This window comes from Mytilus edulis, chromosome 1 (assembly GCF_963676685.1).
Source record: "Mytilus edulis chromosome 1, xbMytEdul2.2, whole genome shotgun sequence".
NCBI classification, from domain to species: domain Eukaryota; kingdom Metazoa; phylum Mollusca; class Bivalvia; order Mytilida; family Mytilidae; genus Mytilus; species Mytilus edulis.
The window spans coordinates 72935132-72957940 of record NC_092344.1 but is presented as its reverse complement, the minus strand read 5'-3'; the positions used below and the strand labels follow the sequence as shown (position 1 = coordinate 72957940).

The 22809-nt window shown below is 32.0% G+C and overlaps 2 protein-coding genes across 5 annotated transcripts in view; both read left to right on the top strand.

Moving 5' to 3' along the window:
- The window catches only part of LOC139489619 (multiple epidermal growth factor-like domains protein 10), a 297206-nt gene that overhangs the window by 204675 nt on the left and 69722 nt on the right, over positions 1–22809 (top strand). Inside the window, exon 1 of one of the 4 annotated variants that reach the window (XM_071276245.1) lies at positions 17839–17844. The exons of the other annotated variants lie outside the window; for them this stretch is intronic. The gene's annotated coding sequence lies outside the window, so the exon portion shown is untranslated. Of the gene's footprint in view, positions 1–17838; positions 17845–22809 lie in introns of those variants that run through there. 4 annotated transcript variants of the gene reach the window in all.
- The window catches only part of LOC139489612 (receptor-type tyrosine-protein phosphatase epsilon-like), a 30742-nt gene continuing 17315 nt past the window's right edge, over positions 9383–22809 (top strand). Inside the window, exons 1-9 of the mRNA XM_071276213.1 lie at positions 9383–9509; positions 11125–11191; positions 15430–15633; positions 16015–16230; positions 17833–18033; positions 19111–19251; positions 20252–20363; positions 21379–21458; positions 22165–22448. Of these exons, the coding sequence (XP_071132314.1) occupies positions 9504–9509; positions 11125–11191; positions 15430–15633; positions 16015–16230; positions 17833–18033; positions 19111–19251; positions 20252–20363; positions 21379–21458; positions 22165–22448 (1311 nt within the window). The 5' untranslated portion in view covers positions 9383–9503. The remainder of the gene's footprint in view (positions 9510–11124; positions 11192–15429; positions 15634–16014; positions 16231–17832; positions 18034–19110; positions 19252–20251; positions 20364–21378; positions 21459–22164; positions 22449–22809) is intronic.

The following is a 22809-nucleotide window of genomic DNA, read 5'->3' as shown; positions in this document are numbered from 1 at the left end:
CATTTTTTTCGTGTAAATTTCATATAATCGTCAATTTTTTTTTCAATCGGTCAGTGTTGTGAAAATATGGCAGGTAATTAAAGTTCGTGTTTTGAAGCCGAAGTTTAACGATTGTCACCTGTTTGTCAACAATCGACAAAAAATCAACAAAAAGCACAGACATTGAGCACGTTTTTAACATGTAAATACAGATAATAGTTTATTTTAAGGACATCCATGCGTATTGTGATCACCGGATTCTTAAGAGATGGGTCACACTGAGGTCACTTTGCATACGGAAAATATGTCGGGGGAATTGCTAAGGAAGGAAGGAAGCATTTAAAATTAAGTAAACTTCTTCTAAATATGAATAAATGAAAAAATTTTCTTCAGAAAAAAAGTATATCACGGTGGGTATGGTTGTCCTGCGAGAGAACGTTCTGTGCTGGTGATTCGGTCCTGACGGGTGCTGGTGATCAATGAAAAAATGTAAACAAAGACGAAAATGATGATTTTTGACGTTTTCACTCATAAAAAATGGAAGAAAACAGTTGAAATTTTTCAATTTTGTTTCTTATGGGTTCATATGTAAACCATTAAAAAGTTGACCCTCTAAACTGTTTCAGTAAGCGTAACACAAAAATGCTCATTTTCAGAAAATCTAGAACTGCAAAAATAAAACAAAAATGCTCATAGAGTCCGCTTTCTATACCGAAATCCACACGACAAAACTATTTTGTGAAAAAGCATTGCAATTTATTAAAATTTAGCATTTTCTAAATTTATTCATGTCCTGATACTGTGCTGGTGGGTCCTGTCATTGTGCTGTTGGGTCCTGATACGGTGCTGGTGATTTTGGATAAGAAGTTGGTCATATTTGAAACAAATGTTACAAAATCAATAAAATTGGGCAGATAATTGTTGTCAATAGGATCTATGACTCCTATTTTAGCTCTTGTGCATCCATTTGGCTGTTTAATATGTGTTTTCAAATGATCGTAACATAATTACATAAAAGGGCAACATCTTTCGTCCAATATCAGATAACAATATATAGTATCTAAAATAAGAATAGTTTTATTAAGATATTAAATGCCCCTTACATTGATGCTTCAACAATGATCAAAGCCCATGCCGCATAGACATGTTTGTTAGCGCTCCGCATACCCCTCCCCACTTCCACCCAACCAACCCTCCTCATTTCCTCCTTCATTGTTACAGTGGTGTACCAACATAACGATTTATCACATAAAATAATAACACAAAGACACACATTATGGAACAACGAATGCTCGCAGGTACTGAAAGCTAGTTCAAAGCCGCATTTTCAACTAATAGATAAACCATGTTCTCATATACGTGTCGATTAAAAAAGTCTCAAAACTTAAGTTCACATTTTAATGTTTGATGAAGCAGAACTTAAAAAGTGTGCAGTGAATCTTGTGCTCACAACAGTTATTGTCATAATTATGTTTACATAAGACTTATAAAGGAATTAAAAAGGTACCAAGAAATATTTTACAGTTCAATTTAATGATCATGAATGGAAGGAAATGGTACGGAAGTTTACATAGGACAAAAAAAAATTGATAGTATTTTTTGGCGAAAGACTTAAACGCTTCTTTACATTATATAGTACAGCTCTTCTTTAAAGCATGCAAAAACAAACTTTGATTGACTTGCTTGCTATGTTTGCTTGGATGTTTTCAACCAATAGGTAGGCGGAGTTTCAATACATACTGGGATTTGATTGGACAAATACAAACTGACAGGAATTGAAGTTAATGTTTATTGTCCAAACAAATTCTAGTATATAGTAAACAGACTACTTAATTACCTGTCGTTTACAAACATCCAAACAATCATAGCAAGCATATATTTATAGAAGAGCTGTAAATTCTAAAAAAAAAAATTCTTGTTGTCGTAGATGGTTAAATCCTCGACAACTTTGTTGGAACGATTAAAGGTTTTAAATCAAATTATCGTGGACCTTTTAGCTTCCACCCTGACGAGGCATGTTAGCTGTTCGTATGCTGTTGCACCTGACGCACGGAAACTTTCACATTTCCATCTTCTTTTCTGAAATATTTTTCCCAGCTCATACTTGACAGGATTGTTATCCTAGTAAAAGGTGTAACCAATGAATTGAACACAAGTTAAAAATTCCACAATACTATATAATTCATTTAATGTGTCAATTTGTTCGAAAAAAGTCGAAAAGAAGAGAGTTTTTTTAATGTCATGATTATCTGTCGCTTTCTAGATCTATGCTTAGCATTTATTTCCGATGACACGGACTCCTCACCCTGGTGACCCTGCTGCCTTTCATAACTTTATCCGGATACATATATTAATAGATAAACAAAAGGCTGCAACTGGTATTTTTGTATTTAAAATGATTCGTTGTAACGAGAATATTTGTGGTGAATGGAAACTGTGAGGGCCAAAATCTTAAATTGCTTATAAATGTTGCTGGACCCAGTTTCGTTATCTGATCTGAATTTTCTGAAATGTGCAAGGTAGATAGACATTGGCCTTTTGATTTTTTTACTCGGTAAGTTTTGCCCTAATTGCTTGAACTTTTACAATATTAAAGCCGATTTCAATGAGTGTGTAGACAAAGGGAATATCTTTGGTTATATTGCTTGCTGAACAGAAAAGTCATTGTTAGGTTATGTAAACGACCCTACTTTAAAAGTAGACTAGTCCGACAAATGACACATCTTTCTGTCTGTAGGACCAGGCTACTTCGAAAGGAGGGTAGTATACCTTACCTAACAATGACTTCACGGTTTAGCTAACAAGCAAGCTAACCAAAGATATTACCTTTGCCTACATACTCAATGGAATCGGCTGTAACTAAAAACTCGAATACATTTTAACAGACAGTGATCATGTTTGTTGATGGATATTGCTTTTCATAGATTCACTCTTGAACAATCATTTGGTTACATTTGGTCAAGTAATTTCAGAAAAGATCTTTTTGTAATTGCGGACGCCAAGACAATACATGAACCTCACACGACCCCTCGACACAGGTGAGCTTATATATGATCTTATAGCGATTCGGGTTGATTTTAAATCAGTTGAAATTAAGCCAGTTTTTTGTGTGTGTAGATTTGTATTGTTTTAAACTGTTATGACCTTTTAAAGTTAAATGTAGGTGTTTAATCTAAGAATTTCTTTTTTAAACTTATATACATGTACTTGTTTTATACTCAATTGGTAGTATGAAGCTACGAGATATTTTAATTTTTGAAATTGAAGGCACAATTAACAAAGCAAACGGTAGTTTCAAATACTTTTAAATAGATCTTTAAGGATAATGTACCCTTGTGTTGATCCTATGCTAAACATAACAAAAATCTCTGTACATAGGTTATTTCGTCTTCATTCTCTGCAATTCTCGGCAAATTCTAGTCTGCCCTTTCATAAAATAGTGAATTTTGTTTAGTGTTCTATCGAACTTTCGAAAAAAATACCTGATAACCGTTCAGACAAAAAAATTATGTTGAACAAATCTTACAGATACAGCAAGTGATTCTTAATAGCTATAAGATACATTTTTCTTTTAAAATACAACTTTTAAATCTTACGAGAAACTATTCCAAGCTTAAAACTTTCACTGTAACCTCGCTTTAACTTATCCTCCATCCCCCCCCACAAAAAAAAACCAAACAAACAAACCCGCAATACTATTGTCATTCTTATAGTCAGCACTAAATTGTTCACAAACAAATGTGTTTTAAGCTGCTAAAGACATATGATTCAAACGCTCAGAAAGTCCTTTGTTCTATATTTTTGCTCTCCATTTTTATACAAAACCTTTTACATTTTTATTTTATGGGTTATTGTTGAAGGTCGTACGATGACGTATGGTTGTTAACACATACTTCCTTTGGTTTCTTATGGAAATTTGTCCATTGACAACAAACATACCACATCACCTACTTCATATAAGTATTGTATAAATTACAACGTATTTTGGTGATCTTGCAAAATGATCGTAATCACGAAAATCGTAAACATATTTTCTTATCTTAAAAGGGGGCAAGAAAGTTTCCATTAACAGGCCAATAAATAAGATTACAGTTAATTTAAAAAAAAATAGGGGTATTTTTTCTCTCATAATAACAGTAAACAGATTCACAACAATGTCAATTTCAAGAAAGCAGACAACAGTTAATTAGTCAATAACAGTACAGCATCAATGATCTTGAATATATGCCACTTTTAACTAAAATATAAAGGCACAGAACCAGGACATAGGAGCACAGAACCAGGACCGTTTTTCTTATCACCAGCACAGCGTCAGGACAATTCCGTTTAACGAACTTGCACGACTTTTGCAATATAATATTGTTGTAATATACTTTGCATGGTACTTATGACGCATCAGAGAAAAATTAAGCAACAAAACAGTCGTTTTATTGCCGTTCTGATACAATGTAAACAAACCCACCAGCACAGAATCAGGACCCACCAGCACCTGACAGGACCAAATCACCAGCACAGAACGTTCTCTCGCAGGACAACCATACCCACCGTGTTTGCACTAGTCCAAATAATTATGAAGTCTGGCAAGGCTATTTTATTCATTTTTTCTTGGACGCCTTCCTACGACGTCATAACGCCGAAGCCATTTTTTACGTCTGGACTTTGAGGGCAATTTTGTTTTAGGGGGGAGGGGGGGGGGGGGACTTTGCGACCTAATTTTGACATGAAAATATTATTGCCAGCTAGAAATTTTTACGTAGTTACAAAGTCCAACCTTTTTGTGCTTATTGCTAAAAATTATTTCCAGAAGTATCCAAATGAAATGATAAATCATCAAAGATACGATTCCATTTGAGGTGGACACGTATTTATATTTATTTCAGCATGATATCCCAGAACACCCAGGAACGTCATTTCCGGTGAATATAAAATATTAAATTCGGTAAAATCTAATAATAGGCCCAAGACCACAATTAATGACCCCGCTTTTCGTTGTCGCTGTTCGAATATAGTTCCTTTTAATTAGAGTGTATTTTTCCTTAATTTTTTTTCATTCCCTTCCTCACTCATTTCTTAGATTTTTTTTTGGTGGAAATGAAAGAAGAGAGGTGAAATAAATTTGAGGTAGGGACAATTTGCCGTCAATTTGTTTCATTCGATAAGATAGGTAAATCATGTTTTAAATAGCCCGATAGATGCTAATTATAGTACATAATAATACGTCACATCATTTATTTTCATACCTTGAACAGGTATTCCTACTAAAACAAGGCCATGACTATTGATTTTTTAATATTGATTTTATTTTCTTATTAACATCCTTTATGCAAGGTGCCATACCATGTAACTTGTCAAGGAGCCAAATAATATCGAACTAATTCAAATCGTGATTTTCTCATTCTGAATATGTATATCTGTTACACAGTATTTGTCCTGGTCTTTTAAGGTTTTATCGTCTATAAGATAAGACAAGAAAATACATGTACATGTATATATTTTAACCGGAGAACATCTTAAATCAGTTGGTCATAGATCACCCTGTGTTACTACTTCATGTTTTATTGCCTTTTCTGTAATTTTAACAAATCGTTGTGATACAGATGCAACAGCTTCTTGATGCTTTACCTACAACCACGATTTGTAGTGTAATTGATTTGTTCTGTGGTGTTGTTTTATTTTTCTGATGAGTTATGTATCCGTGTATAGACGGTAGTAAAAATTTCAGTACAAGTATCTCTACAGTTTGTGATTTGGCGACAACATTGGTGTTGACAGCATTTGTTACATATAATACCATGTTCAAAAAAGGTTTCGACGAATTGTTTTTTGTTGTTATGAAACTTGTATACAATGGCCTTATTTTAAGTTATGTGTATATTACACTAGCAACATGTAGGCTTAATTTCTATAGAATTAATTCTCGTGTTATTGGTTATGTACAGGCACCTACATCAGTTTGACGGCAGTTGTCCCTTGGATATATGTAATAATGTAAACACATGAATAGAAAGTAATTCAAGAGTATGGACAGTCATAGGATTGCACACAATAAGCGATACATTATTTTTTCTTTGATACACGTAAAATGATATACTAGTAAACTAACTGAATAGTCAAAATGAACCAGAATGACTCTATGAATCAAGCAAACATCCGAAAAAATATGATAGAAACTTTAGAATTTAATATAACAACACAAAAAAATGCAAAAGTTCTGAGCGAGGTTCGAACCCTTTCTTCAAAACCGTCACTTATTAGTAGTTCTGCGCTCTACTGGTGGAGCTACGGTGATTCTTATCATTATCACTCTTATTTAGAAGCTATATTGGTACAATTTTTCGATGTTACAATTTTTTCTTTAAAAAGTTGTTTTTTATGTAATAAGGACACACTAAACCAATTTCATTTTTGAAGTAAAAAGTAGTATGAATAACAACAGTCATAAAAAGCATAACTTTTTTTTGGTTTGAAATGTCCTTCTTGGGGGATTCCCTGTTTTTTCCACATAAAAACACCCGAAAATCCGGATATTGGACTTTCATCCTTTTTTAGGGTTAAATTAACTATTGATCACACATATCATACTATATGTAAATCGAGATATTGATCAAAAAGCATTTTTATTTTTTGTTTGTATAGTAAATTTTACTCTGTTGGCACTTTTTGAAATTGGCCATTCTGTGAAAAAAATCCTCGGCATATTGGCCCTACCTCTTTTTGGATGTTGTATTAACTGATTTTGATTTGGAATGAGTGATTAGGCCAAGTGCAAAAAGGTAATATTTACAGTTTTCGGAACATCTCTTGACTTGTCAATAGGGGTGTGGATGTGTATTGGCTAAATTTGTAAGATGTGTGGCTGCAATCTTTCTGAATTTTGGATATATTTTTGGACTAGTACTATACATTACACACACAAAAAATTTGACAAAAAGATTCGGTGCAATTTTTTTAATGAGACAAAAAGTTATAAAGAACTGATAGAGGAATTAATTGTGGTCTGTGGCCTGGACCCAAATTTCCGGAACGTTCGATTTTCTTTATCCGCAGATTCGTCTGTCAAATTTTACCGAGTTTTTAATTTTATACTTTTCGGAAGTGAAGTATTTTGGCATGTTCAAAGCAAAATTAAATATTTGTCCACCTCAAATGAAATTGTATCTTAATTTATCATTTCTTTTGGATATTTCTGGAAATATATTGTATCAATAAGCACAAAAAAAGTAGGACTAATTAAAAGGCTGCTTTAGCTGTAGGCACACTTATCCTATGTATGTGTTGTTTTATTTATTAAATAATTTATATTCGTTTGAGCTGGCGAATTAGAATATAATCCAAATTATATTCACGAAAAAATAGATAGTAAAGTGCATTATTGCTATTTTGTGCATTTTTCTTTTGATCTTTCTTGTGATAATTTTTCATATCATGCTACTCGATTTCAAGAGATGGAAAATTATCGCTAGAAACAAAGGAGCCACGTGGCGTTGCTTGAGAAATTGACATGAAATTGACATCGTCATCATAGGTAAAATACTATAAACAGATTATCATCGGTCATCTCAACTCGATTGCTTTTCTCGTTGAGATAACCAACGATAATCTATAAATATAGCTCATAGCTATTCGTTTGATACTACCGTATCGCAGATAGCGGAAACATGTATAGAGTCATGTACAGTAATGACATCTTTATTGTCGACTACATTGGCAAGAGGGATAGGGGGAGGGTTGAGATCTCAAAAAACATGTTTAACCCCGCCGCAATTTTGCGCATGTCCCAAGTCAGGAGCCTCTAGCCTTTGTTAGTCTTGTATGATTTTTTATTTTAATTTCTTGTGCCGGTATAATTCGGAGTTTAGTATGACGTCCATTATTACTGAACTTCGATACATACTTGTTTAGGGGCCAGCTGAAGGACGCCTCCGGGTGCAGGAGTTTCTAGCTACATTGAAGACCCATTGGTGGCCTTCGGCTGTTGTCTGCTCTATGGTCGGGTTTTTGTCGCTTTGACACATTCCCCATTTCAATTCTCAATTCTATTTTATAAGTTAAATAAATAACATCCTATGATGTTCACTTTTTTTTCATTTTTATTTGATACATGTACTGTTATGATTAGAAAAACATGAAAAACAACTTCAGAAATAACCTTATGAACGTTTTTTAAAAACTTACTAAACGGCTGCTTAAATCATGCCAAGATTCTAACTGGTATTTCTCCTACACGATAATCTCACGTAGCTACAAAAGGAGATTTGTCAACTTGTCAACTAAATCTTGCAAATAACGCCTACTTAGACATTGGAGCCAGTGATAAATATTTGTTTGTATCTTCTATCAAAACAATGAGGATACTCTTAAAAATATTGCAACTTTACAAAAAATACTTCAAAGTTGCATAATTATTTATTTAAGAATTGAATGCTTCTTTTTGTAACTTCATTGGGGTGTAAAAGCGTTGACCGAAGTACATTTTGTATGAAGCGCGGAAGTTTTTCAAGTTAGACCCACTTGTTAAGATGAAACAAAAAGTTATTTTAACAGGTGTATTTTTATTTACTTGCCAACACAATACGATTGTGTTAAGATTTGCTGTATATGTTCATATTCAATATGATAAATATATTTAAATAAAAAGTTCAAGCGAGATTTAGTCTCATGCTGAATATGTTGATGTATTTTATATTGTATTTATAGCGAAATAAATAATTGACAGAGTAGAAGTTTTTGAGGTTTTTGTATGAGCTTTATGAAAACAGTTCGTTTTATTTGTCATATTTGACTGACCGTTAATACAAAATATAGTTGTACCCCGAATGATTAAAGAAGATAAGAAGTCAATTAAAAAATGAAGCCTTTTCATGTCCTAAGGAATTTAACTTTAATTTTGTAATACAATCGAACTGTTTCTTTGATTCAAATAACAAATATTTCATAAAATGAGCAACATAACTACTGCAGCTTATAAACACAGCTGTTTTAAGAGTGGACATACATTTATGTAGTCTTAGCGAGGATAATTTTCTACTTTATCACATATTTAAAAATTATATCTTTTCAAATTCGGAGGCTACATGTATATCAATAACACAATTTTCTGTAGAAACCAAATTGTGATATGCAGATTTATATATAAAAGCCGTTTTTTTTTTTTTTTTTTTTTTTTTTTTTTTTTTTTTTTTTTTTTTTGGTTGTTTTTTTTTTTTGGGGGGGGGGGGGTTCAGGTGGAGCGAAACAATTGATCAAGTGTTTTACTATTATCCACCCAAACATATATTGGGATTTATACGGTTCGTTTGTTATGTTGATCATCAACAACAGTTCAGTTAAGAATAATTTATTATCACTTTTCTTTGTATTTAAAAATATAAAGTTTGTATTTATCGATACATTATTAAGATTGTATGCCTGACTGATCCAGCTTAATATTCTTACTAATGTAAAACGGAAGTATACACAAACGGTATGTCCTAGCTGTACTTCCCGGTTAGCAATAAACACAAAATGATGTTGATCTGGCTACGATGAAGGTACGTATTTTTCTTCATTTAATTTTTTATATAAAAGTAAATATTAACAAGTTATACTTTTAGAAATCAGACCTAGAAAACAGAATTCACAATTAATACATGAAGTGGTGACAACTGCATGTTCAAAACAAATAGTCTGTTTTTACCGAATTATTTTCATCAAAATTAATGTCGAATGTTTAGAGAAAATTAATTGTGGTTTTTGTATTCTTATATTTAATCCCATTTAATCTGCTTATAAAATTCGATAATTGCCTTTCAAATAAACGTCGTCACCACACAAGTGACGTTTCAACCATCACTATTCACATGTATGAAATAAATAACATTACACAGTCAAGCGATATACATTCGATTTTGCTAATTATGAATTTTGTATTTGAATAAGTTACATTTGTTGTGTTAATCCACGACAAGTATACAACAATTTAAATCTAGTACTGAGTTCCTGTCGTGTTATCTTTCGTGTTTTAATGGTCAAAAAAGATAATGTTAACTTTAAACTAGCTTTAGTGTATACGGCTAGAAACATAAAATTAAGGTTGAGATAGCACATACAATTCTTAACCCCGCTGTATCTTTTAAAGTCTTTGTGTTGGTTTTTTTTTCTTTTCTTTTTTGGTTCTTTTGTATGTTTCGGAACTAGTGTGGCAGCTATGTTTCTCAACCATTAAACCTTATTGTTAAGAAGTCAAGATTAACCAGCCGCCGGGTTTGGGATTTGTACGTTGTAGACCTATTGGTGGTATTGATAACAAATTGAAAACATTACATTAAAAAACTTCATGCGTCCTAAGCACTTTTCTTGATTTACCCTCATCAGGAACGTTCAGTGTCAAACATTTGAAATCAGAGGATGTATATATATAAGTACTGAACCCGTTGAAGAGCTATATGACAGAAATACCTGCAATAAATAGCCACATTCATCTAAAGTCAACTTTGCCTGAGGGAGTTAAAACCTTAAGTTTCTTAATAAAATCTATAAACGGCTAATTTTAGAAAATTTTATCTAATCTTGTCAGTACTGAAGTACTGACTACTGAGCCGATGATTCCCTCCCTCGAGGACTGATAATCCACCAGCAGAGGTATCGACCCAGTGATATAAAAAAAAATGAAAACAAAACACGTTTAATTATTTCATGCGTCCGAAGTGCTTTTCTGGATTTACTTTCATCAGGAACGCACAGTGCCAAACATTTGAAATCCGAAGATGTAGAAGTATTAAAATCTATCTACAAAAACAAATAAATAAAAGTCACCTATGAATGACTCCAACATGAAAAATGGGATTACATGCATACAAGAAAACTACCGATCTGGTTTATTACAAACCATTGTCCGAAAATAAAATGTCATTGTGACAGACATGAATTACCAGCAATCACATAACTTCAGGATTTGCGGGGTTAAATTTGTTTTCGAGCGCTTAGCGCTAGCTCAGTCCCCTTATCTGGAACATCAACAGCAACTAGTTTAACACAAAAAAGATCGATATGGGGAATATTTGTGTTAATTAAACCAGTTGCTGTTGATTTTCATCAGCTATATTGTTAGCTATATTTGAATTACTTTCACTCATGATTCTATTACCAAATGAAATTGTATTTCAGATCCGGTTAAACCTAGGACTGCTTTTAATTATCGTTGAGACCATCATTTTGACAGTATCAGCTCAAAGTAAGTAATAATAACAAAATATGCACCATTACATATTGAAATGTGTCTATCAGAATGTTTTACATGAACATGTATCCGACAGTCAAAATTATGATATGATGTATTTCTCGTTTATCGGTATCGTTAAGGATACAAATAACACGAATAAAATAGTTGTGTTTTTTCTCTGAGTACTTTAGCAAGTCGTTCCCGAGCGGTATAGCCTTACTTGATTTTCCACGTGGTACCGCATCAGAGTAAATCTGTGTGGGCATAGACCGACGTGAAATAGAGCTGTTGAGCAATCAAGATGAGACTATTCATCGTTAAGGAACGTAAGCACCCTAACTACTCGAAAAATGTTCATAAATGTCTGGCCTGATCATTTATTATACAAATGTTATAGTAACATAACGTGAACCATAAAGGCACAACATCTTCATAAAAAATCGGCGGTGTTGGGGCGGCTGGAGGGTTGAATTTTTGCACTGATATACTGCTACTAACTTATCAATGCAACTGAATGAATAAACCTTGATAAATACAAAGATTCAAAAATTAAAACGTGCACCAAGTTCATGAGACGGTTAAGAAAACATTGCCGTCTCTACCACATACATCATTAATCTAGTAATAAAATGTTTATCGTCCACCTAAATAAATAATGATTTTAACAGAAGCCGAGTCAGACAGAACACGAAACATTAATATAAACATCAATTAAAAATTTCTAACTACAGGAAACCAGGTAAAACACAATAATGGATTTACTCATTCCTATGCTTCCGCAAGCAAAGAGTCTTGGTAAATTGAACAACATCAAACAGATCCAACAGGACGTTGCTTCTATGGAATCTCATGGAACTGTTCTTGGTCAGGTGTTTTAAGTAAATGATATCAGTGATCATATCTTGAATATTGCCGGGTGTTTGGCCAGTAGAAACATCCAAACGTTCAGATGCGTAGTGTAAATTAAAGTATTATTTCCGTCAATAAAAAAGAACAGAGAAGAAAGGATTTTCAGTTGTCTTCACATAGCATCCAGATTTTTAAAAACTAACCAATATAAATAAAAAGTAAATTTCAAATTTCAACTTTCCTCTAGTGTGAATGAATATAAATTCATGTCTATGTTGACAGGCGTCTCATGTGAAGCTGGATCTGTTAACTTTCTGGAGTCACTGAGACAACCCCCAATTTTGGTGGGATTCGTGTTGATCAGTCTTTAGTTTTATGTTGTGTTTTGTGTAGTACTGTTTGTCTTATAGTCTTTTTGTCTTTTTTGTCTTTTTTTAGTCATGGCGTTGTCAGTTTATTTTCGATTTGTGAGTTTGAATGTCCCTTTAGTATCGTTCACCTATCTTTTAAAGTTTTTCAACTATAGTAAAACAGCATAACGAACGAGTGACACGATTTCAATTGTATTCTTATGAAATAAAATTCATGGCTATTTGAGAAGGATTGAATAACCTGAAGGATTGAATTTTCATAGAAAAACTAAGCGGCATGCTTAAAAGCAGTGTGGTAAATTTGAGTTTGAAAACCCTAGGACATGACTACGGCTAACTAGATAAGAGCACTGTGCAAATCGTATATCTATGTAGGGTTCTAATTTTCTGCCTTTTTTCACATCAATTCGTTATTATTGATTTGAAATTCCAGGAGTGTAATGTGTTCTCGACGTTAAAACCAAAAAAACGTATCGATCAAGAAAGGCTTTGTATAGTGGGTGTTTTTCTCAATTTTAACATAAAAATAAAGTGTATTAAAATTTCTATTCTACTTCCCGGTTATCCTTACCGACGGTTGTTGTCCATACACCATTGTCCCATTATGTTTCTTGTGTGTTTTCTTTCGATGGCATTGTACAAGAAAAGAAACAAAGAAAATAACCAATGCAGAACAACGCAAAAAGATTTACCACTTCCGACTCATTCTGATTCAAGAAATTGAAAATAAGAAACAAAGAAAAAACGATTAAAATCATTTTTCACAAGATTTGATCACTTCACAACCTATCTATAGAATCGGGGTCAATGTCCATCTTTTGAGGCCGTATGTAGATTTTTTTGTTGTTGTTGAGTTACTTTCTTATTTCAAATTATCCCTCATAAATTCGCCCGAATTTAAAACATTTCTAATCTATCTACATGGCGAAATAAGAGGCAAATCAAAATGTAGGTTTGGTTTGCTCGTAGTAACTTCGAGAACCTCGATACAAATTATCCAAACATCGGACTTATATACCCCACCCGTATTCCCGCCTATGAAATGTTCGTGCAGTACTCACTAAAGACTTATATATAGATACTATCCAACCAGTTCTTCAAACTTGTTTTACAAACTTGTTCTACAAACCACAGTTACTAAAGATAGAAATAGATAAGGGAAAACCCCAAATATAACGGAATAGAAATAAATGATATTTCTTCTTCTTTTAAAAAAATAAGAACAGTCGAACAGCTGAAAAAAACATAAAAACAAGAAAACCAATCTCGTCTATATAAAACAAAGAGAAACGAGAAACAATTATGAACAACACCATCAAACGACAACCACTTTCTATATTGAATAGCATGAACGAAGTACGCATGACTTAATCAAATGTTAAAAACAAAAACAAAAAAAGAAACAAGTCTCATCATCTCTTGTTAATTATTTCAATGTTTTATGCTTTTTAACCTTATTTTTAAAATGTACTCATCTATTTATCTTTCTATGTAGACATATGTTGTACTATATATATATAAAAAAAAAAGACAACATGCCTATGTAGATAAAATAACCAAACAGATAATATGCTTATTCTTTCTTTTTCTGTTTCCGTTCTGTTTTCCGTGTCCACTGTTTAGCAACACTCGTTTGTTTACCTATACTTATTTTTATTGTAAAGTTACGTGCATTTCATTTAACGAATATAGTTAAGTTTTACACACAACTTTGCTAAAAGTATAGTTGATAACAAATTTTGTAATAACGACGAAGGTGCAAGTTTCGATGTCCTCAACACAAAGTGAAAAAGGGGTAGTGAAAAATTCATTATACGTTTATACAAGAAATGAGTATTTTAGATGTAAAAATGCAATTTAAAAAACTCGACCATCTAAAGCAACTGGTGTTTGACCAAATATTTTGAGTATGTTATTCCACAAGCCTTTACAATACAAATACAATACAATACTTGTATTTAAATCTTTAAATGATACTAGAACACACCCGTGATATCGCGGGTCTGTGGCTGAATTAAAGAATATAACTATGCGTAAGCCTTATTTTAGTATTGGTATTGTCATCTGATAAAGTCATGCCGATTATAAGATGCACAGTTTTCTCTGCTTTCAACATCTTTCTGTTTGAACCCGTCGACCTGGAACTTATCAATTATTGGTATTATTAATTTTATTTGGAAAACAAAAGTCCCTGGAAAGGAGTATTTTTTAATCAACAGCATTGTCCTTAATGAGTTATAATTAAAGTTGAATTCTTTGATTCGCTGTTTTACGTCATTCCGGCTTACAAATTAAAAAATTACATGTTGTACCTATACGCCTTATTTTAAGTCCAGAATTATATTATTCGTATTGTCATCTTAAAAAGTCATAATGATTAAAATACTACAATCGGGAACAATGAGACAATGATTGAATTTAGTAGTGTCAACCCTGTGATTATGACCCGTGTATATAGCAAAATCATAAATACAGCGTTTGGTGGTGCGCCTGTCAGATGCGGAACGTACAGATAAGGTAATAGGAAACAGGTGAATATACTATTGGTATCGGTATCGGATTCGACCCGGAACTTCTTAATTATTGGCAATATTAATTATGTGGGAAACAAAGGGGTCAGGAGTGGTGTAATTTTTAATCAACAGCATTGTACTATATTAGTTAGATATAAAGTTGAATTCTTTGATTCATCATTTTTACGTGATGACGGCTGATAAATTGGACCTCGTAATTTTAGTATTGTAGATGGTTCCTAACTATTTACAAGAAAAAAATCATTTTAATAATAATCAAAATTAAAATTTACGTTTTTTTAGACCAGATGTGATCTCAATTAACCAGAAGTTCAATTTTGGAATCGGTGAGACCGGAGGTGACTTTTTATTAGCAAACGTAGCATATGTTATTTCAGAAAAGTGTACAAATCAATGATTTCCATTGAAGATGGATTATCACTGATAGAAATCCAATGTGGAAAGAATACCATTATTCCCCAAATAATTTGTTTTTAATTCTACCATTTTGTTTTAGTCAATCTTGTACCACAGGGAATAGCGGTACAAAGAACAACTTATCTTGATCGTTACGCAAACCTTGCAATTAAAGGACCTGTAAATAATGAATGGGCCGACGGATGTTCAGCCACCAATGCAGGACAGTTATACGCTTGGTGGGGTCTTCAATTACCAGCAGTGGCCCATATGACAAACATTCTGATTTATTACCGGAAAGATAGTAAGTTATATTTTATATAAAGAACCGATTGAGAAATGTATGGGAAGGGGTCCAGGGGTAAGAATCCACCTTTTTTGTCGATCAATGCTTATTTGGAATGAACTGGACCCGACTGAGAAGCATACACGTACATGTTTCAAGCAAATCAATTTTATTTTATTTTAACATTAATAATACAGTTTATATTTATTTTAACATTCAAGTATTATATGTACTGGAATAATGAAGAAAGAGAGCTATTTTATTCTCAAATTAGTTCACGAAAGGTTCATTTTGAAAGATAAGGTCAGTTAGAAAAAAAAACGATCTATCAGATATCAAATGACGTAGATGTTAACACATAAATGTTACGGTACGACCTCGTATGATTCTTATTTCCAGCTCCTTTTCGTATGGATGGGTTTCGTTTGTATCTTGAGAATGGAACTGCAGACCAAAGTAGCGCTAGCGGTCTGTGCTACACAGACCAAGGAATTTCTGGATATCCTGCGATTACTCAAAACTTAACTTGTAATATGCTGGCCGAAAATATGTATTTCGTCAATAGAAGGAACAGTGTTGAATGCTATGTAGAGCTGTGTTACGTTGCAATCTATGGTAATGTATTTAAATGTAAACAAAACATTATTTATGTAAAAGACATTGGTTTGAATTCAAGAGTAAAATTATAACCCCGTGAGTTTCAGTACGGGATACATTAAAGTATGTTCGTCTATATTCGTACACTGTGGCTGCTTTACACAGTATATACAAATTTTTTCACAAGTGTACAGTTTGAAATCTAGGTGAAGACTGCCCAAGCAACAGTTTACAAAAAATACCTTAATTCAAAGTTAATTAAGGGTCTTAAAACATTATAAAAGGTTATCATTTTTATGCAAATTGAATAATAATCGGATAATTGTCCTCCGGCTAAACTTAGTAAAATAGCGATAATTGCTTCTTAATGAAAAAGAAATATATAATGTGGTTAACAAGTAGAAATGTAATATAATAGTATTTATTTATGTACTATTTATCTGTCCTGATTGTTCTTGCATTTATTTGTACTGTATTCTAGTCATGTATTGCTGTCAATTTCAGCGATATATTTAGCATTTCCATAACGCGCAAGGTTTCGTTAGCTACAAAACCAGTTTCAACTCACCATTTTATTTTCATTTCAAAGAAAAAGGGAAAGATTAAATCCTTTTTGATGATGAACGTTGGGGCTCAAATTTTACTTGTAATGTTTAAAAAAACGTATTTTGTATAAGATTAAATCGGGCAGTTAGTTCCCTTCCTGAATTAATTTTAGATTAGTTTACCGTACGGTATTGGTTCAGCTCATTGTTGATGATGTTTCGATGACTTCTAGTTGTTAACACTCTCGGTCTTTTAGTCTCTGGTTAAGTTTTGTCGTTTGGAACGATAACAGTAAAGCTACATCTGTTTTGTTTATAATATATGACATATTATAAGAATATCTTGTATTGTTTTATTTATCAGGCAAAACAGTAGAAGTCTTACTATTTAAATGTTTCTTAACTTACTATACTTGTTTCAGGTTGCGATGAATCAAATGGTATTGGTGCAGGTCACTTTGCTGTGCCCATATTTTAACTGTATTCATTATGTCTGTTTAGTTCACGCATCGTTGTAAATATAACGAAATTTAATAAGACTTCCGTACAAAGTGAGCGCTTTAAAACCAGGTTCAATCCCCCTTTTTCTACCTTTGAAAATGCCTGTACCAAGTCAGGAATATGAAAGTTGTAAACATTCGCTTTTAATGTGTTTTGTCATTTGATTTTGCCATGTGATTACTAGGGACTTTCCGATTTAATTTCTACGGAGTTCAGTATTTTTGTGATTTCACTTTTTTTTAAATCGTATCTTGAATAGCATATCTTAAAGTAATTGCAAATAAGGCCGTACATGAATAACCAAAAAAATTATGTCGACGATATAGTACAAAAGTATAGGTGATCTAACTTAAGAATAAACTTCCTTTCACTTGATTAAGTTTTAAAGGTGGCCATAACTTGTCGTTGACTTCAAATCTTATATTATAACATGTACATGTATAACAATGGACTCTGATTTGAAAACTGAACAGACGTCAATTTGAAACTTGTCGTCGATCTTAGTTACTAAAATATAAATCATAAATGCACAGTTTTGTCAAAGAACAATAACTTCCACATTTTATGTTTTTAGGATGCTGGAAAGGTACTTGGGGAAGAAATTGTTCTGAATTATGTCCAGCGAATTGTATTAATCAAAACTGTTATCCTGAAACTGGATTATGTGTTTGGGGATGCGATGCACAGAATTGTTTAAATAATCAATGTGATAATAAAACAGGTGTTTGTACTGCTGGATGTGAAATTGGCCAAACCGGACAGTATTGTAACAAGCGTAGGTATTTTATAATAATGTGAGTAAAGATATAGAACATTTTTCTCTCACCATTAAAGCATCTTAATACAAGAAGATAAATTTGCGTATATTCAAAGGTATGTAAGACTGTTCAGTACAATTTCCGAACTATAACTTTATTTTCATTTTTGTAATTGCTTACTGAATAGTTGCTTCAAAGCAGAAGTGTTCTAGAATTTTATGTTGTAGTATTTGATCCAAGATCTTAAAATTCAAATCGACTAGCTTTAGATATCTATCATTTCAACGTTGTTGCTTTTGTCCGTCTTTTTTAATTATTGTTGACATGCCAATTAATAAAGAGTTGATGTGCGACCTTTTTATAGATTTTAAATTATCGTAAAATTATCGAATCTGCATAATTGGAAATACATTATTCAAGTGTATAACAGCTGTAAAGGGGTATGCATCCTGTTTTTTTTTTTCGAATTCCTTTACTATTCATACCTTTCAGTTCTGTATTAGTCGTATTCAATTATGATATGTGAGGTTTTTTTCAGTTAATTGTCGTCATGAAAAAAGGCGGTCTACATGACCTGCCTGATGACATCAATTAGAAAGAACACATATTTTTGAAGGTCATTTAAAAAAAAAGTCAAATATTGCGCAAAATATGTTAAACGTCTACACCCTTCTCATTTGAATTTTAGATATTCTATATGCTTGGCAACTCTCGAGTTTTCTCGTCTGGATTGTTATTGTACGAAAAAAATGCAGTGTTTCTATTTTCGATTATACCTTCTCTATCTAATGATTTTTTTTCTGATGGATTATAGACTATCGACTTTTGTGATGATAGAAATACTGCTTTTGTCGTATTGTTGTACAGTAATTTAAAAAGTGCTACATTGTATATTCTGAAATGATCCAGTAATCATAAAATGAAAGTATTGCATCATTAGGAAACACACAAGCAAAAAATCACTAAATCACGGATTTTTTCTGGGAGGAAAGAGGATTGTAAGTTAAAAAAAACATTTCATCAGCATCATTTTTAATATTAGCTTGGCCATAGTGACATCTTTACTACTTTAATACTGTAATAATTTGTTTTAGAATGTAACAATGGTTTTTATGGTTTTAATTGCAAAACACAATGTGCAACATGCTTCAACATGTCATGTGAGAGATTTGAAGGAAATTGCTCTTATGGCTGTATAGATGGCAGATACGAAGGAGTACGGTGCCAAACCTTAGGTATGCTTAGGTGATAAATGCAATTGATTGAGTTTTATACATTATATACTAGGTCTCGAAATATATATATTGAAATTCTTTTAGTGATTTACATTAACATTAACTTAATCCAAAATAACTATACAATATAAGTAAAGTTTAAAAAATATAGAACATATATTCGTAATGACTGAGAAACAGGATGTAACGCAAGGCTTTTCCCATATGGCGCGCAGCGTAAACATTATGTTCTTTATTGTTATTCAATATAATAATATTAATGTTTTATCAAGTGAATCTTTTTATTGATGGATTTTAAAACAATCTAGCTTTTTTTCCAAAAAAGTTGATGATTTTGGACGGTTGTAACTTTTAATAACTAATTATTTAGTGTTGTACTCTTTTATTATTCGTCTACCAAGCTTCATAAACTGTTTATATTAACCATAATATGCAAAACCTTAAAACACATGTATATAATCATATAATTCATCAAAACAGTTTTTACAGTTTGCCGTTTGGTGTCTACTACATGTAACACAACAATAGAGTACTACATTTGGGTTTTACTATTACATGTATATCCACACTTTTAAAAGCGGGCGTTAGATTGGATTAGGAAATGGGTCGGTATTTTCCGTTCTTGCTTCTGTCCAAATTTCGTATCTGCAACAACCTCAAAACCCGTTTAAAATTGTTGTTAATAATATAAAGAATTTCTTCGAAAAAAGTAATTTGGATCAAACCAAATTCTATTTTTTATGTCTGTTGTTTAGTTTTTGTACCAACTGTTTGAGATATGCCAATTGTATCTGATTTTTACATATTTTTTTTTATTATAGCCGACTATAAGGTTGTTGAAATTCGAACGGTGTTCTAAAATTATGGCTTATATCAAATGCATTTAAATTATCGTTGCTGTTTTATTGTCATTGGGAATCATATATCATAATATCGCCTCATTTATATATAAAACATATAGGTTTACATGAATGTAAAACAGTAATCATACATTTTTTAGTGAATGGAGAGATGACCACCAAAGAAAACAATTCCAGTGCATCAATAGGAGGAGGCATAGGGGCTGTGGTTGTTATCGTTGTTGTAGTAATACTACTAATTATTATATACAGGTAAAGTATCTTGTCAATTGTTTAGATATTTGAAGTTGTTACGGTATATGCTTACGGTTAAAGACATCTGCCGTTGAACATTCCGGACGATCAAGTAAAATTTATTTTGATTTCTTTTATGATTTACTTAATTGGTAAATGGCATTATCGCTCTTTTACGAAATTTTCCTTTAATCTTACTTACTGGTAAATTTCTTTCTCAGCACAATAGAGACAGTGATATGAAAAATTATCCATATACATCACGGGTGAACGTAACGTTGTCAATGAAATTAACAACGTCATCATATGTAAAAAAGCGATAAAAAGATTATCATTGGCCATTTCAAGTCGATTGCATTTTTCACTTTCACTGTACCGTCTCAAGCGAGATCATCAATCTCGTTGAGAGGACCAACGATAAATTATGATTACATTTTCAACTCAAACATTTCTAGTAATGCTGTGTATTCATGGTATTCATAAAGAAATTTTTACAATAACAATCATGATTGTAATTAAAAAAATTGCAGAAATCAAGATAATTTTTAATAACTTGTTTTATCTATAGCAAAGTACATCGAATCGTTAACACAAAAAGTCATAAATGAAGGTACTAACTCAGTAATCGAAAACTGTTTAAAAAACTAATTCAAACTTTGCAATAATTATAATAATGAAGAAATAAAACACGCAAACACTAACTCAAAAATTATGATAATAATAAAAGAATAATGTTTCAATGGAAAAAGGTAGAAATACACAATACATAATACCTAGTTACGACAAACTATAATTTGAAAAATACTTAAAAGGAAATCTTCAAATAATAGTTACCAAAGGTACCAGGGTTATAATTTAGTACGCCAGACGCGCGTTTCGTCTACATAAGACTCATCAGTGACGCTCATATCAAAATATTTATAAAGCCAAATAAGTAGGAAGTTGAAGAGCATTGAGGGTCCAAAATAAACATCCCATCAAATCGTATCATACTTACATACATTACCTGTTGTGTCATTGATTACATTTGTAGGCGCAGATCTAAACCACGAAAAGAAAAGTATAACAGAAACCAAGACAAAATAAGTAGAAACGACGAAAACACTTATTGCAGTGAGTATACTTGTATCCTGATATTTAGCTGACTATTCAACAATGTTCAAAATTTTACACAAATTATCAATTTGATATCATTCTAATTTCAATACATTGTTTTTGTTTAGATTGACTAAATAAAGATGTTTTCCTCGATTTTTGTATGATTCATGAGTAAGACTACTTGTGACAAAAAAACACCTTACGAATGTTTTTTGTTTTTTGTTTTGTTTTGTTTTGTGTTTGTTATTTTGTTTGTCTTTTTCGAAGTGTTTTATTGTATATATATAAAATTTAATCATATTAACACATCCGTTCTTTTAAGTAACAAGTTCGTCAAAAAAGCACAGTGATTAAATAAATGCTACAAATACTGTCATAACAAGAAGACGAAGATATTTGACAACAAGATACCAGCTGAACAACACGTATGATCAAATTAAACACAACCCGCAGTCAAAATATGGTCTTTTATATTCTAATTATTATAGTGGTGTGGCATTAACACTCTTTATTTATGATACAAGCCTACCGGTACTTTTAGTAATCCTATTCTTTAAATGTATAAATGTTAGATGTTTGAACATTGTGTTTTTGGCTGTTAACATAGATTTTATTTTAATTGCAATTACATTAAAAGAACATATTATATATATATTAAAGTACATTCTTTATAAAATAATATATCTATGTCAAACATTATGTTTTTTCTGTTTACTCTTAGATCATAACATTGCGCTTACGACGGATGGCGTATGTCTTAATTTCGATAGTGTACAAGATTCAGCGAAGGAAAAGCCTCCCTTTACTGGCAAAATAGAGAGTAAAACAAGTGTTATTAAAATAATGGACGAATATCCAGAAGAGTATGACGAGGAAGGAGAAGGAAACGTGTATAATAATATACCTTCTGAACAAGCAATCACTCAATATAAAATACCTATAGCTGACCTGAAAAAGGTCATCAACGAGAAAAGAAAAGAAGAAGGTTTCAAGAATGAATACGAGGTACGGAATCAATTTTCCGTGTTAACCATTTCGAGATGATCTTTTTTCTATTGAATATCAAATTTTAGAAATGAAAAGATAAATTCCTAATGTGTAATTTAGAATGCGAAAAAGTTTGTTCATTGTTGAACATAAAAGAAATAAGGAAAATGATGCTCCAACAGAAAAGAAGAACAGTTACAGACATCGCAAGGAACTTTAACAATTATAAATAAATTTAATAATCTATAAACAATTGAACACAATACATTGATAATAATATGACACAATACTCATTTGACGAATAATTTTAAAGGAAATACCATTTTAATGAGAAATAGCAACCAACTACAATCATTGGACAACAAGTTCCATGCACGCA